The sequence below is a fragment of the Spea bombifrons genome, chromosome 5 (genome assembly GCF_027358695.1).
Source record: "Spea bombifrons isolate aSpeBom1 chromosome 5, aSpeBom1.2.pri, whole genome shotgun sequence".
Lineage (NCBI taxonomy): Eukaryota > Metazoa > Chordata > Amphibia > Anura > Pelobatidae > Spea > Spea bombifrons.
Genome location: NC_071091.1, coordinates 50,653,819 through 50,670,590, shown reverse-complemented (window position 1 = coordinate 50,670,590; position 16,772 = coordinate 50,653,819). Strand labels below are relative to the sequence as shown.

General features: G+C 37.5%; 1 protein-coding gene across 1 annotated transcript in view; it reads left to right on the top strand.

Moving 5' to 3' along the window:
• Positions 1–16,772, top strand: part of ADCY2 (adenylate cyclase 2) — a 276,856-nt gene that overhangs the window by 29,691 nt on the left and 230,393 nt on the right. Inside the window, exon 2 of the mRNA XM_053467615.1 lies at positions 4,814–5,011. Within this exon, the coding sequence (XP_053323590.1) occupies positions 4,814–5,011 (198 nt within the window). The remainder of the gene's footprint in view (positions 1–4,813; positions 5,012–16,772) is intronic.

The following is a 16,772-nucleotide window of genomic DNA, read 5'->3' as shown; positions in this document are numbered from 1 at the left end:
AGGTATGTCTATAGGGGAGTGAAGGGGTTAAAGTTATTCAGATGTGTATGTTCTGCTTTGACATTAACATAGCTAGGGCATTTAATGTAGATGTTCCTTTATTTGCTATAATCCCTCAGTAAATAATGCTACTGACAGCTGAAGTATGAAGATCTTATAATGATTATTATGTATAATACTTATTGTTTTAGCAAATAATGAGTCTTGGGCCATGAGTGCCCTAGATTGTTTACAACACAGATATGAAACATAATGAGGTAGCAAGAAGATAGCTCCTACATACAGTTAAACATAAAATAATGTATTTTTCATATTATAACAAATATAAAACATAATTAATATTACATTTGAATTAGATAAGTTAGGAACCATTGAGTCCTATATATTCTGACCATTTCTTCCTACGTACAAATATCAAACCTTATTTGTTAGTTATGTGTTATATTGACGGTAGCCTCATGCCTACTCCATACATGTTTAAACTACCTCACTATAGTAACATCTACTACGTATAATGGAAAGCTATTCATCCTGTTTACAATCATTCCTTATCAAAACTTCATTCAATTACATCTAACATCTAAGCTTTGGCAATTAGTCTTTTATTGGAAAATAGTGCCTTGTCTGTAAATATCACAATAGTAGAATGTGAACGTAATTTTTTTTTTGTCATCCCATTTCATGTGTATTCATGCTTTGGCGCACTAGTTTTACACAATGTGACCTCTTGTCCTACACATTTCTTCTCCTTTGAAATAGAATTACCTCTTGTACATTGTTGAATACCTTGAGCTATTTTTGCATTTACTATGTATTGGTTGAACCATAATTTGCATCTTTCTAATTTATTATACCCACACATGTGATACACATAATTTTATCTGTCATAAAAAATGTAGAAATTTAAAAAACAAAAATGTATTTACTTGTCCAGCTGCAGAAACTACCAAATATGCAAAGTAGGAATACTACAAGGTGTACATCACCTTTTTCTAGTTTTAATGTTTGGAATGCTAACACTGTAACCTCAATAGCAGTCCACAGAAAGCACAACTCCTCTACAAACTTTTTTTCTGAAAAGAAGACAACCCACAGGACTTCCCATGCAGCCATTTCACCACCAAACATTTATAGATTTGAAGGCGTACATGTGTGTGTTTCATGTAGAGTTTGCAGAATTTCACTGCACAACATTGCTGGAAAATGCAATGCCTCATGTCTAGCGCATGCATAGATTTGACACATTTTGGGGTACAGATTAACAAGACCTCTTTAGGGTATGAAATAGCTGATGAAAAGGTTAACTGAAAAAATTATATAATACATTAAATCATATATATATATATATATATATATATATATATATATATATATTTTTTTTTTTTCCCCCTACCAAAATCTTCAAAATAATTCCACCTGAATCCACCCAGTATAAAATTTAAACTATATTATTTTAGATTTGTTTTTAACCACTAAACTATGCACTTAACACACCTACTCCAAATGTCCAGTTCCACCCAACTCCAATCAATTTTACTCACTGCAAAAACACACAAAAGAAGACCCATTCACCAAGTATACTAGGAATGGGTAATTGATGGATTAATTCTATTTTAATAAATAAGCCATTTTCTTTGTAACATTTTTACACTTTGTCTCCCTCTGCCTATGGACCTTAGCTTTGTCATGTGTAAAAAGTAATTGCTATTATTGGCTGTCATGGCGATTACATGACTCTGCAACATGCCAGTTGGCCCCTGAAGACTTCCTTGCTTAGAGGCAACCCTCTATGTTGTGAACTGGCAGCAAAGAGGCACATTCTTTACATGATGGCATGGAACATTGCTTTGAGATAACATGTTAAATGTTTGCCATTTTTTTTAGCCCTTACCTGATTTTTTTTCTAGACTATCTATATCCTTCTGCAGGTAGGATCTCCAGTACTGTTCGCAATATATGCCTCCCAACAGTTTTTTCATGGGACAGTAACAATTTTGGACACTGTCACTCTGTCCTGGGTAGCTGCTCACAATCCTGCTTTTACAAGCTGTCATGGACCAATTAAGAATATCTACTGATCTCCCCTGACTGTCCCAGGGAACTCTAAAATCAATGGTAGTCTGTGCTGTTGTAGTACATACACGATATAACCAAAATTATGTGGGCACCTGACTATCACAACTATATGAGCTTGTTGGGCATCCCATTCCAAAACCATAGGCATTAATATGGAGTGCCCCTCCTCTGCAGTCCCCACTCTTGTAGGAAGGCTTTTCACAAGATTTGTGTATTTGTGCCCATTCATCCAAAAGAGCATTTGTTAGATCAGGCACTGATGTTGGATGAGAAGGCCTGGCTTGCAATCAGCGTTCCAATTCATCCCAAAGGTATTCAATGGGGTTAAGGTTGGGGTCTGTGTAGGCCGCTTAAGTTGCTTCTCCACACTAAACTTATTAAACCATGTCTTTATGTACCTTGCTTTGAGCACAGGGGCATACAATAGTCATGCTAGAACAGGAAAGGGCCTTCATTAAACTTGTGCCACAAAGTTGGAAATGTACTATTGCTTAAAATGTCTTTGCATGCCGTAGAATTAATAATACCCTTTACTTGAACTAAGGGCCTAGCTGAAACATTCAAAAACATCACTTTCCTTTGGAAATAATCACTCCCAAATCCCTATACTCTGTTTTTGTTGACAGCACCGTACTTGTAAGTACATTATTTTACATTTATTAAAATTGGATTGTAGCTGCCACATCCTCAACAAGTCTTCAAATTTACTGAAATCATAACCCATTTGCCATTTGTAGAAAAATGAAGTTAATAAACTTAGCACTATGTGCTATATAAACAGCAGCAACTCAGTAATCAAATATAAATGTAATAAAACAAAGAGACAAAATCACAACCCTGGGTTAATACGTGCCGTTTTATTAATCATTGGTTGTGATTCCTATATATGTGTGATTGTTGGTTGTGCCTTTCTCCCTCACGTGCCACCCCTTTCCATGTTTCACATGTCCTGCTCACGGACTTTAACCCTTCGTATCCCGGACACCAAGGTCCACATCAGCGCACCCTTTTCATACTATTAACCCACGTGTGATGGGGTACGGGACCAGGAACGATTCGGAGAAGGAGCTTCCTGTGGATTCCTGGACGCTGGGACTTCCGGGGGAGCGGTTCCCGAGCGCGCACCGGCTATCCCGCGGTCCGTCCTGGGGAAACTTTGAACGGTTGTCAATCAAGGTCCCTTCGGACGATCGCGTCGCTTTTTGGACAGGATATCCTCAGGACCCCAAGCTATCCATCGGTACCCCGGGATCGCTGCCGCTCCTTCAGGATCACTGTTGTGCTCGGTGGCCTAAGCGTGGTGCCAGACTGTCTGGGCAGGGCGGGAAGATATGGACATGATTTATGGTATTTTTCTTACCTAACCTATACATAAGCCTCTGTGTTTTCCCAATAAAGTGTGTGTTACTTCCCTGTCGTCTAATGCTTCAGGGGCTTGCTGGATCACTCATTGTCCTTTTCAGGATAATTACAGTGCTGTATTTGGCTACGCCTCGGCGAGCTATGGTGCTAGTCCATCGAGGATACCGAGGCAGTTCCTGATCCCTTCCTTGCTAGTATCGTCTAGCGATGGAAGCGGTTAACCCTTGCGGTTCCAGGAGGAGCCAACAAAGAACTGACGGGTGTACCCAGCCGGGGTACCCGAGGCCCGACACATACACCTCTATAAAATTCCTAGCCCTTACACCACAACAAAAACAAAGCATAAAATGGTGGGTTTGTTATATCATATGGAGAATGAAGATGCAGTAAACCAAAACTTTAGGCTTCCCCATACATTTGTTCTTAAATAGAAATTCTCACTTGACATCATGGGTGAGATACACACTCCACATCAACGATACAGTATATTATCCGTAACATTGGAGCAGCTATGTGTACTGCCTGTTCTCAGTATTGACATGGTGCAGTAAGAGAAGATTGCTTCATTAACCCATGATCTTGCACTTCTAGCTCATCGGCCATCAGTGAAATTGCTACAAAAAAATGCATCTCGGCAGATGCTCCTTGTTTTCTGAAAATTCCTACAGGAAATGAAACATAACTTTTTCACCAGAGAAGCCAAAGTTATTTGAAAAGGTTGCCAGCACTTTCATATACTAAACAAACCTTAGCATGCAAGGAATAAGCATAAAGCTATTCTGAATATAAGAACTTACAGGAGGTACAAATCTTGGAAATACTATTCTTTAATAGTTTTAGTGTTTAGAAATTGTATGAAAATAGAATGTACATTCTGTTGAATTTCAGTTTAAGTTTAAAAGCATGCTATGGAAGCCAGTATATTGTGTTTCTTTTGTATCTTAGTCATTACTGAAGCTTTTATTAGCACTAGCTGTTTTTCTGCAACAAATTATTTTGTATACATGAAACTTGTCTAAATCATTCAGCCGTTCAGTGCACTGTGATATAGCACTTTATCACAGCCTTCAAGTGTGAGTAATGGCGCCTATGATTCTGAACAGAGTATAATCAATCCCTTCGTTTATCATAGACATGCGCAAACACAATAATAAATTAGCCACCCGCAATGAATAAATAAACAAGAGACATTATTTTTTTTAAAAAAATAAGATTAAGTATAGATTTTCAAATTTTGAAAGAAAATGACTCATACAGTTTGGTATTTTCAATTCTTTCCTTTCACAGCTATGAAATTGAATAATAACTCTGATCCATATTTCTTTCAATGTCTTCTGATGCACTTGAATTATTTTTTTTTTTTGTTCCCCTGCAGGCAATTGAAGACCACGTGGCATTTGTAATAACAGTACCAACAGCTATAGCTATTTTCTTTGCTATATTTGTCCTGGTCTGTATAGAATCAGTCTTCAAGAAGCTTCTCCGTGTGTTCTCTTTGGTCATCTATATATGTCTGGTTGCTATGGGATATCTTTTCATGTGTTTTGGAGGTATCATATCACCCTGGGATCAGGTATGTTTTCTCTTTTGTGAAATGTGTTTTTGGAGAATACTTTACAACACATTGCTGGTGTATCTTGTTAAACAAAACAAAAAAAATATTTTTTGCACTCCCAAAAGAGTTTTGCTCTCCTTCTGAAGCAATACTTGAGGGAAAAAAGGGAAAACTTTCGAAAGTTTGTCTTTGAGGTATTATGTTAATCAAATAAAAAGGTATCATTTTATACTGCAATACTCTGGTATTTTGGCATTTATTTAGTTTTTTCAGTGGCATGATTTAGTGGTGGAACATACAGTTTTGACTGTGGTGCCCCCCCCTATATATTCTTCCCAGAGTCGCCACTGTATATGATTAAGGGCTAAACTCTACTCACATGACGGAGTCAGATCTTAATCACACCAATAATCAATTGAGCTTAATTATTCAAAGAACCACTGTTATATCCATATATAGTCCAAAAAAGCATAAGACTGAACAAACAGTGACCATGCAAAAATGGCCAGCAACTTTCCCAGAATATGCACTCATTATGCAAAATGGCCAACATCTTTCCACCAGTTCAGTGTTCATAAACAATAAGCTCAAAGGTGTACCTATAGTGCAACTTAATTTAAAGAATATTTGGGTCTCACCTGAGTTGGAGGGAGGCAGTCCAGCAGCTTAAAGGAGTGGAATGCCAGTAGTGTGAATCCTGTCGGTCGAATCCAGAGGAGGCCCCTGCAGACGACCAATAGAGTCACCCGCGTGGCCCTTTAACTCCCGATGGCGGAACCTGGCCTGGGGAGAACAAGCAGCACTACATATGGTGTAAAAACGCGCAGCATACCCACATGAAAACACACATTCCAATGGTAAAGTCTGGTGGAGCGAGCATCATGATTTAGGGCTGCTTATCAATGCTTGATGGAACGCGGCTTTTTTCTTTCTCATCAGTGTCCACAGAAATTTTATAACATTTGGAGACCATGGCTGATTCGGTACCCTGATATTCTTCCTTGATAGCAATCGATTTAATACAATATATAAATTTACTGACTACATTAACTTGGCTTGACAGTGTGAATGGATGGTGTGGATGGTTTGTCTTTTTTTCTTTTTTGTTTTTCTCTGTTGTGGGCTATAGACTGGGAAGATTTGTTGTATTCCCGGTCTAATCGTGTTGTATATGTTTTATATTGCAATTTTAGACGCATCAATAACTTATTTATATAAAAATGCTGGAAATACTTGCTGCTCCATTCCGTGTAAACTGAATGGGAATTATGAATATATGTATTTATATGCTGCTATATTTATTATATGTACTTTCGGCTGATATATGATGTTTCTTTTTTTATATATATTGTATGTGATGTGGTCTAATAAAAAAAAAAAAAAAAAAAAAAAAAAAAAAAAAAAAAGATTTAGGGCTGCTTCTCTGCCTCAGGGCCTGGACAGCTTGCTGTCACCGAGGGACAATGAATTCCTAAGTTTATCAAGGTATCATACAGGATAATGTCAGGGTGGCTGTCCTCCAGCTGAAGCTTGGTAGAGGTTGTGTAATGCAGCAGGACAATGACTCTAAACATCAAAGTAAATCTACTACAGAATTGTTTCAAACTCTTTTTGGAGTGGCCCAGTCAGAGCCCAGACCTTAAATCATTAAAAATGCTTTGGAAAGACCACAAGAGAGCCATTCACACCAGACATCCTACAAATATGGCTAAGCTTAAGCAGTTTTGTAAGGAAGAAGGATCCAAAATTCTTCCTGAATGTTGTGCAGGCCTGAACTTCAGTTACCGGAAGTGCTTGTTTGAGGTTATCGCTGCCAAAGGAGGTTCTGCCAGTTATTAAATCCAAGGGTTCACTTTTTCAATCAAATTGATAATAATCGATTGTCAATGATTTTCATTATCGATAAGTTGAATCGCTTCGTTCAAATATAAGATGACGTTTTCGAATGCTCTTAAAAATACCCCTCGTCTTAAAATCCAACCTCAAATAGAGGTCGAACTATAAGACTAAGATCCAGATCCCCCACATCAGTAATGTAAGAAATAAGCATTTCACTGTAAGGAATAAAACATGGACCTGTATCCCCTGGTTCTTAGGCTATCATCAATAACCCTATCATAATCTAATCACTTAAACTCAAGCCTCATGTTAAGAACAAGAAAATTTTACTCTAAAAGAAGATGTATTATCGTGCCTATTATTTCCAGAAGGCATGAACATGAATTACTTTCGGTAGTCTGTACAACATGGAATCATCAGAGTATCGCAAAAAAACCTCAATACATTAGTTTTTGAATGTCTTTAATTTGGTCTCTTTAATAAACATTCCTGCACCTATAAACATCATATTCTACGCATAATAATTCAAAATGTGTTAGAATCTGAAGCTGTTTTAATTAAAAATACTCACAAAATGGACAATGGCTAGATTGTACAAATAGCATCAAAGAATAATTCAATATGGTGTTTCTTAATTATATTATTTAAGGGTTTTAGGCTAAGTCAAAGGAAATGGAGGGAATAGAATGACAAAAACACATACAGTATGATAGACAGATAGATAGATTGACATTACAAATCATTCCATTTATTGAAATTAAGTAATAAACATTATCCGATGTGACATTGGAGCAAATCACGGGTAAAGTACTTAATGCTGAGCGATTACCATAGAAAATGTTCTCTTGACTACATTTGACCCCAAATTTACCTTTATGAATAGGGCTGATACGATTTTTCTAGAGGAAACAGCATATATTGAAACAGTGATTCAACTAAAACAAACTTTTGGTTTTCATGATCGCCTCGTACGCGTGATCTCAACACTATACCCTCTTTACACTTTCCATGGCCCCAATCACTCTTAATTGTCATAATTTCTTCCAACTCATGTATCTAAGATTTTGCCTGTGCTTTACCTATCCTCTGGAGTTTCCTGCCCTGTTCAGTAAGAATAATGTGTTTTTTTTCCTTTAAAAGGAATGATAGCATTATTAATGATAAGGTCACAGTGAAAATCCAGAAATGAAACCAGATACTCAACTTCAGCAATCCAGCCTAATTTACTGTATTCATAAAATATATAGATGCAAATTGCAGGGTGGATAGTATGCTTGACTGGGAGACCATTTTGTTCAGTGTCTTTTAGGTCTCTGTTAAAGAGTTGTCTATTCACCTGACAAGAAATAGTACAGTTTTCTTTTAACGCCTTAATGCCTCTTTGGATGTACATATACGTCCTTAAAAACAGGGTCAAGATAATCCTTAGGAGGTAGATGTAGACAGTCTGTCACTTTAGACCTCGGCTTCCGTGCTCCCTAATCACTATTCGCCGGCAAATGATGCCGATCACTGGGATATGCCGTATATGCCCCCCACACTCTGCATCAATAGCCAGTTCATAGTGATTAGGGACAAAGTGACAGACCTCGCGTTCCCACGACTGGATGGAGGATGAAAGATGAAAGATGAAAAAGGTAAGCAATGGGGAGAAAGGGTTGTAAGAGCAGTGTATGTGTATATATGTGTGTTTGTAAGCTTGTGTGTGTGTATGGGCAGGTGTGCATAAGAGCAGTATTTGTGTGTTTGTAAGCTGGTGTGTATGTGCATGTGTGTATGTAAAGGCAGGGGTGTGTAAGGGCAGTGAAAGTGTATATGTGTGTTTATGGGCAAGTGTTTGTAAAGGCAGTGTGTATGGGCAGTCATGTGTAAGGGTAGTGTATGTGTATTTGTGTGTTTATGGGCAGGTGTGTGTAAAGGCAGCGTGTATGGGCAGTCGTGTGTAAGGGCAGTGTATGCGTATGTTTATGAGCAGGTTTGTCTAAAAGCAGTGTGTATGGGTAGGTGTGTGTAAGGGCAGTGTAAGTGTATATGCGTGTTAATGGGCAGATGTGTGTAAAGGCAGTGTGTATAGGCAGGCATGTGTAAGGGCAGTGTATGTGTATATGCATGTTAATGGGCAGATGTGTATAAAGGCAATGTGTATGGGCAGGTGTGTGTAAAGGCAGTGTATGTGTATATGCATGTTAATGGGCAGATGTGTGTAAAGGCAATGTGTATGGGCAGGTGTGTATTAGGGCAGTGTATGTGTATATGCCTATTAATGGGTAGGTTGGTGTAAAGGCAGTGTGTAAAGGCAGGCTTACATTTCTCTGCTCCGCTGCACTCATCACGGAGCTGTCTCACCATGAGGATTCTGCTCCTGTTGCTGATTTGCTTGTTACCAAAGAGACGCAAGTAGCAAAAACTACAGCTCACCATGGGGGTCAAATTGCTTAGAGAAACACAAGGACCAGGATTGAGGAGAATGCTATCCCCCAGATTTTTAGGGGTTCCTACGTCCATGTGTATATGATATATATAGTAAACTGTATGATCTCACACTCACATTTACTAGAGCCAATGCAATACAGGCTCTAGTATATAAAAGCATTGTAGATGCCAGTCCTTGCTTAAAAAAGTAAAATTAAGGAGAGTTGTATTACATTGGTGACAAAATGCAAAATGAGCAGATACACTATGTTGCAAAAAGCTTTGATGTTCCTAATGTGCGCATTCTAATTTTAAGAAATCTAGAGGTTCTACCTACATAACAGAGATAAAATGGGAACCACAGCAAAAAAATGACACCTGCAAGAAATAAAATCCTTAATTTAATAGTATGTTTACTAGGGAAGTTTATAATGGGGGTCTTGGTCCATTTTGATTGTGTGCATGCCAGACACTGTTAACATCCATATAATCTTTTTGTTTCATTTTAAAAAAATGTGATTTAGGGGAAGTTTTATTGTTATTGAGATAGCTTAAGCATCATTAGATAAAGCTCCTTCTATAAATAAATCTAGCCCCCCTCATTTTATCCTGAAGAAATTGGTCATTTCTTTAGTATGGGACAATATATTTTAATAATGTTCTCTATTTGTTTTCTGGCAGACAAAAATAAATGCAAATGGTATATAAATGTTTTAAAAACAGCATGCCTTTATGGCAAGTTTGGCTAGGAAAAATACTATACTTAAAAATCCCACTAAAGAAGGATGCATATTAAAGTTCTCTGTGACTACTATGCATTTTTCAAAAACAAAATGCACTGAGCTGTCTGAAGGGCTGGCATAGGGACAAATGCATTTGCAAGGGGACACCATGAAAATGTAAAGGGACCGTGCAACTATCCTATGCATTGAAGTGCGTGTGATGGCTAGAGTGTCCCTTTAAATCCAGCAGCTGTGATACAAATTAGTATGTGTATATAACTATATTAAATACAGATATTGGGCATCTGTATGGACTTCACAGTTACAAAATGGTATACAGAGCACTGACCCACACTAAAGTTAAAGCCTCCTTCTAAGAATGGATATCAACTGGCACTGCTTAAAGGTGTTTAAACATTATTAACATTCTTCATAAAGCTGACAAAACTTTAATGATAACAAGTCTTCGCATAATTTGCATAAATTAATAGCCATTGAATTCCCTCAGGTGGTAAACGTATTAATTACTTTTCCAGAATAAGTAATTTAACTTAAATTGTCTGGTGCATCACTGCCATTCCTGAAAATTATTTAAAAAGTAAATTTGATATTTTAAAGCAACTTCCACTCTAATTCTGATGAAGTTCGTGGTGTGCCTATTTTCCTGTAATCATAAATTAATCATAAGGCTTTTAACAATAAAATGGTAGCTGACTAGTGACAACACATGACTAGTGAAATACTTTACTTCCCTTCTTAAGGCCATATGCCCTACACAACTCATTTAATACATTCATGCATGTAACCAGACACAAAATCCAGATATAGTATTTCTTGATAAAATAATGCATAAAATAAAAGGACCTTGTGGCTCAGTGTGTATATTAAAATTAACTCTGAGAGCAAAACACTGCAAATATTTTTTGCACTTATACCATCATGGGAGCAGAACATCATGCCCTTATACCCACAACCACTGAGTATTAGGACCACCTGTATCTATAAGATGACACAGCACTAAACTCCAATCATAAGCCTGGAGGGGGAGCTCTGTGTAGTATGGTCACAGGATATCATTGGGTATGTTGCTAAGGGACATGATCATACCTAGGAACTTCTCTGCTCCGGATACCTGGAGCCTTCCCTTGCGGGACACTGACGTCAGCGGGCGGTCCAGCTGATGTTGGTGAGCGGTCCTGCTGACGTTCGTGGGCAGTCCCGCTGACGTTGGTGGCCGGTTCCGCTGACATCGGGGGAGTTCCTGCTGACGGCAGCGTGAAACACCCCCATTTCAAGGGAAAAAGGGGCGGGGAGCAGGGTGTGTCAAGACCCCACTCCCTCGACCCAGAGGATCCGGGTCTTGACCCGGAGAACCGGAGGAGCATCGCTCTCCCGTCAATCTCCGGGTCAAACCCAAAGAGTTCCCAGGTATGGACATGATATGTTTACAAGTTTTGCATGCAGGGCTATTTAAATGCATTGCAGGTTTTGTGCGGGTTAATAGTAATCTATATTAATAATAGTCTATTTTTATGTAATGGATTCATGCTGGGGTTCAGTTTTGAATTGTAAAATATATTTGGTTTGTTTAGAAGCTGGTTTTCCTCAGCTGATCCTCCACAGCTTTCTTTTTTGTTGGACCTAAAAGAAAAGGTGTTAGTGCACCCTGCTCTTCTACCTCATATGGTGAGCTTCTCTTCTTTGAAACTTTTCATTTAAAATCCTTGGTACACAAGGTGTTTCAATACAATGATCTAAGACTAACTAAGCCGTCATCTGCCATCAAGGGTGAGACATTGTTACTAAATGTAAAGTTATGGCCTCCCTTTTGCAAGTTCCTGCTTGATGCTGGTATAGGCTAAGCTAAGAAAGAAAATCTATAATCCATTGGACAGGAAAGCCTTTCAGGAAGACTGAGGCTGGATTCTGACAATGTACACCTGTGATCTCTGTAGCATATTCAGTAAAAATCTAATTTCCCATGCTCAGGGCTGCCGAGGATCACAAGGCTGTTTTTGTCTCTCCAAATACATTTTGAATTTGTATGAATTGTCTGTCATTTACTTTGGACAATTGGGAGGGGCAAGTTTTTTAGAAATGTTCTTGCCCCACCTGGAGGAGGAGTTATTTCCTATGGTTTGTGATGCAGGAGCATATACCAAGAAAACAATGCTCCCTGGTTATGAAATTGGCTATAGCATTAGTGCTTTGTACCATTCCTGCTTTGTTTTGTTTGCCATCTGGTGTAATGTTTACTTTCATGAGGAGATGGGGCAGTTGTGGGTTTGAAAGGGTGGTCCCAGTCTTAGCATTACACAACAGATTAGAAGGAGCAAGGCTAATAGAGGTACTGATGATGCACAATGGTGTGGTGTGGTGGGTCTGGCATCAGGAGAAAATGTAGCTGAGATACAGCTATTTTGCTTGACATATTGGCATTGACAACAAAATTTTAAGCTCATAATGTCTGTGTGTCCTTTTTGGCCAGTTTTAGCTAACAGTTGTTGCCCTTGTTTTATGATACTAATTAGTATGAGTTAAATATTGGTAAGTGTAAAATAATGCACTTGTAAAAATCTAAAGGCAAAAAGTGGCAACAGAGGAGATACTTAAAGGACTTAAAATGTGTGAAGACAAAGCAACAAAACATCAGAAAAAGAAAGCAGGAAGAGGAAGGTGGTTATGCCATTTTACAGATCTCTAGTCAGACCTGAGCTAAGATATTATGTACTTTTCTGGAGACCCCATCTCCACAAGGATAGTAACATTCTGGAGAAAGTTCAGAGGAAGACTACTAAAATGATGAATAGTTTGCAGGATACAAAATATTCACCATTTTAGTAGTCCTCCTCTGAACTTAGGGATCTAAATATGTATATCCTGGAGGAAAGAAAATAGCAGTTTTAATAGAAAAAATAAATGCATTAAGGGACTTAGCAAAGTGCTGGAGGGAACTTTATTTCAAAGGAGTAGAAATGTTAGAAATGTTAGAACAAAAGGTTAGTTGAGTAACTGCAAGTATAAAAAGTGTAAGTCCTACTCACACCATCAGGCCCATCTGATGGTTCTTTATACAACTTCTTCTATTCTTCATAGAATTCTAAAAATGGTAATATAGACCGCAATGGTGATAATACCTCTGAATTGGGAGACACAAAAAACAAATTGCACTTACAATTTGGGTTAAGCGCAAAGGCAATAACCCTGTAGAACAGTTCGGAAAGTCTCTTGGTCCTCACAGAGTCCACTGGTTGTTCCAGTGTAAAGGTAAGTAGTAAGAAATAAAAGGAGATTAAAAACGGTTAAACGAGAGAAAGTTAGTTTAACCGTTTTTAATCTCCTTATATTACTATTTCTATTTAAAGCGTGAGTGGGACTTACACTTTTTACACTTGCAGTTACACAATTAACAGTATTACACTATTTAGATTAGATTCTTTCCCTTTATGTCATTGCGCTCCTACTCTGGACAGACTTTTACTATTACACTCTGAGGAAGAGTGAAATTTGGGAAGCAGCAGACAGTGGGAAATACTACTAATAAATATTGCACTTCTATACACAAGCTGGTGGGGATCACACCTCTCTTTTTTACATTGCTATATATATTTTTCCTCATTTTTTTTGTTATCATTTTTTATCAATCTTTATCAAGGCCTAAAAATAACCTAAAAATAACTACAGACTAAATTAGTATATAACAAGATAACCTCTTGAGCGCCAGGCAGAGTCGGTTAGTAATTCTTTGGGTCTGAGCTCAACAAAGTTGAGCAGGGAGCTAAAAAAGTGTATTATGCTCATCCATTTTCCACCGACAAAACAAGAGAAAATTCCCAACGCGCTATTTGCTAAGAGCCCTTAGCTATGACAGGGGAGGATCTCCTGCTTTTAAAGGACTCACAACTTCATCTACTTGATTCTAACAGGCTCTTTCTTTCACCATCTGTAGGTGGTCTCTTAATATCCCATAACATTAAATATACATCTCTTAATACCAGACACCTTTAGGTACACATATAAATGACCTTATTACATCATTACAAATTATATCTAATGCAAACATTAAGCATGTCATAGTAAAAGCCAATTATTGTATGTGGATGTTTATTTTTTAGTGCCATCTTACTTTACAAATATTCTTTTTTAAATAGTAATAGGTTTGTTATTGAGAAGATAGTATAAATACATGAACACTATTTATCATCTCTCCCATCAGGGTCCAAACAACTTTCATATCTCGATAATATTTAAAGAGTATGATACTCTCTGTCTACGTTTAATTCACAAAATGAAACATTTATCTTACATAAACTGAAAGAATAGAGTGAAAGCAAATTTTCTCTGAATTATGGCATAGGCTTCTATAGTTCTCTCATACTTGAATGTCTGATTTAATTTCTGTCAGAGAACGTAATATGGACTGAAACGATGAACTGAGTTTATTGCACCACACAGAAAAGCTGTTGTAAGCACCAGTGAATTTACTGAAGTATTAAATGCTTATGTCATCCTTGTGCTATCAGAACAGAAGGCTTATGATGGAAAAGATAATGGGCCGCACTATCCGTATTGTACTGGATGTAAAAACACCATAAAAAGGGTTATACTGGAAAATATACACTCACTGGCCACTTTATTATATACACCTGTTCAATTGCGTGTAAACACAAAGAACTAATCTGCCAATCACATGACAGCAACTCAATGTATTTAGGCATGTAGACGTGGTCAAGACAACTTCCTTATGTTCAAACCGAGCATCAGAATGGGAAAGAAAGGGAATTTAAGTGACTTTGAACCTGGCATGGTTGTTGGTGCCAGACGGGCTGGTCTGAGAATTGCATAAACTGGTGATCTACTGGGATTTTCACGCACAACCATCTCTAGATTTTTACAGGGAACGGTCTGAAAAAGAGAAAATATCTAGTGAGCGACAGTTGTGTGGACGAAAATGGTTTGTTGATGTCAGAGGTCATTCCTGTCAGCTAAGAACAGGAAACTAAGGCTACAATTCGCACAGGCTCACTAAAATGGGACAATGGAAGACTGGAAGAGCCCATTGAATGTTGCCAGCACCTTGTATAAAGTATGCCACTAAGAATGAAGGCAGTTCTGAAGGCAAAGTTATGTACCTAATAAAGTGGTCAGTGAGTATATCAATTATAAAATATCTGGTATATATAACTGAATCATAAAACATTTACAAATAATATTCTTGAATGTTGACATTAGGACATTGTTATTATGAAGTTAAGACCGTGATTGAAATATGATTCCAAAATAACAGCTGAACTGGCAGTTATTTTTCATTCTTTAATATTAGCCCCTGCTGCCAATATATACCAACATTATACCAACATTAGCCCCTGCTGCTAATATATATTAGACCCTGCTGCCAATATATATTAATATTAGACCCTGCTGTCAATATATATATAAATATTAGACCCTGCTGCCAATATATATATAAATATTAGACCCTGCTGCCAGTATATATAAATATTGGACCCTGTTACCAATATATTTTATATTGAAACAAATTGGACCCCAGGAAAGAATTTCTTTGGGCTGCACTCCACACTCCCTAGCATGCAATCACTCCCTCCGCTCCTGCACCAAAAACAATATTTGTCACACTGACTGCAGATTAGGGGAAGACTGTGAGAGTCTTTCTTCTTTCTGACCCTACCGTGACACCATAATCATCCCCAGAGTCCTTTTGTCCCCTCATTCACTAAGCCATACCCCTCTTTTACTTACTCCCTGTAGTTCAGGTACAGATCAAATAAACAACACATGTAAACAGCACGTGCATGTATAGATCAACTGAATAAGACATAAAACCCTGTATTTGCAGGTATACAATAATCATTTTTGGAAACATAGCATAGCTGGTATAGATCAATAGAACACACAAACCCAGCTTTGCATGTATGGATCAACTGGAAATCATATGTAAACTCAGCATTGAAGGAATAGATCAAGTAAACAACACATGGAAACAGCACTGCAGGTATTGATCAACTCAATAAGACATACAAACCCTGTATTTGCAGGTATATATATAGATCACAGGTTTCACACCCCAACGGCCAGCCCTGGCATCCACACTGCCCACACCTGACCAGCACCCAATTTACACACATAGGACATGCCATCTGTGTCCCCAAACAGCCCAGCATACGACATCTTTGTCCCATAAACACACTACCTGTGCCATTTTTGTCCCATAAACACCCTGCCTGTGCCATCTTTGATACAAACACATTTACAGTCACTCACTAATTCACGAATTCATTCACAAAATTATTTATCCTCTCACTCTTTTGTCACATAAAAAAATCTCAATCAATAATCTAAAAAAGCACCACTGCATACTTTTAATTAGCATTAATTAATGATAATTACCATTATATTAAAAATAAATATTAAATGTTTATAATATATACAACGTATAAATGAAAAACCATAAGCAAGTTATTACCAGACTCTAGGTAACTCAAGGTAACCAAAGTAATACCAGTAATATCAAAAAAAATCACAATCTAAAAAGCACCATTAAATAGTTTTAATTACCATTAATTAATTACTAATAATAATATACTTATTATTAATATAATGGTAGTTAGCAAAGCATTATTTAAGTAATACATTGCTAACTACCATTATAGTATTAATGAAATAAATATATATAATTTAAAATTTAAATAAGAAAGAAAGAGAAACACATAAGCAAACTCTTACCAGATTAGGCTAACTCAGGAGGACGCTGCCCACTGTTTGTCCTGCTGGAAACAACTGCGCAA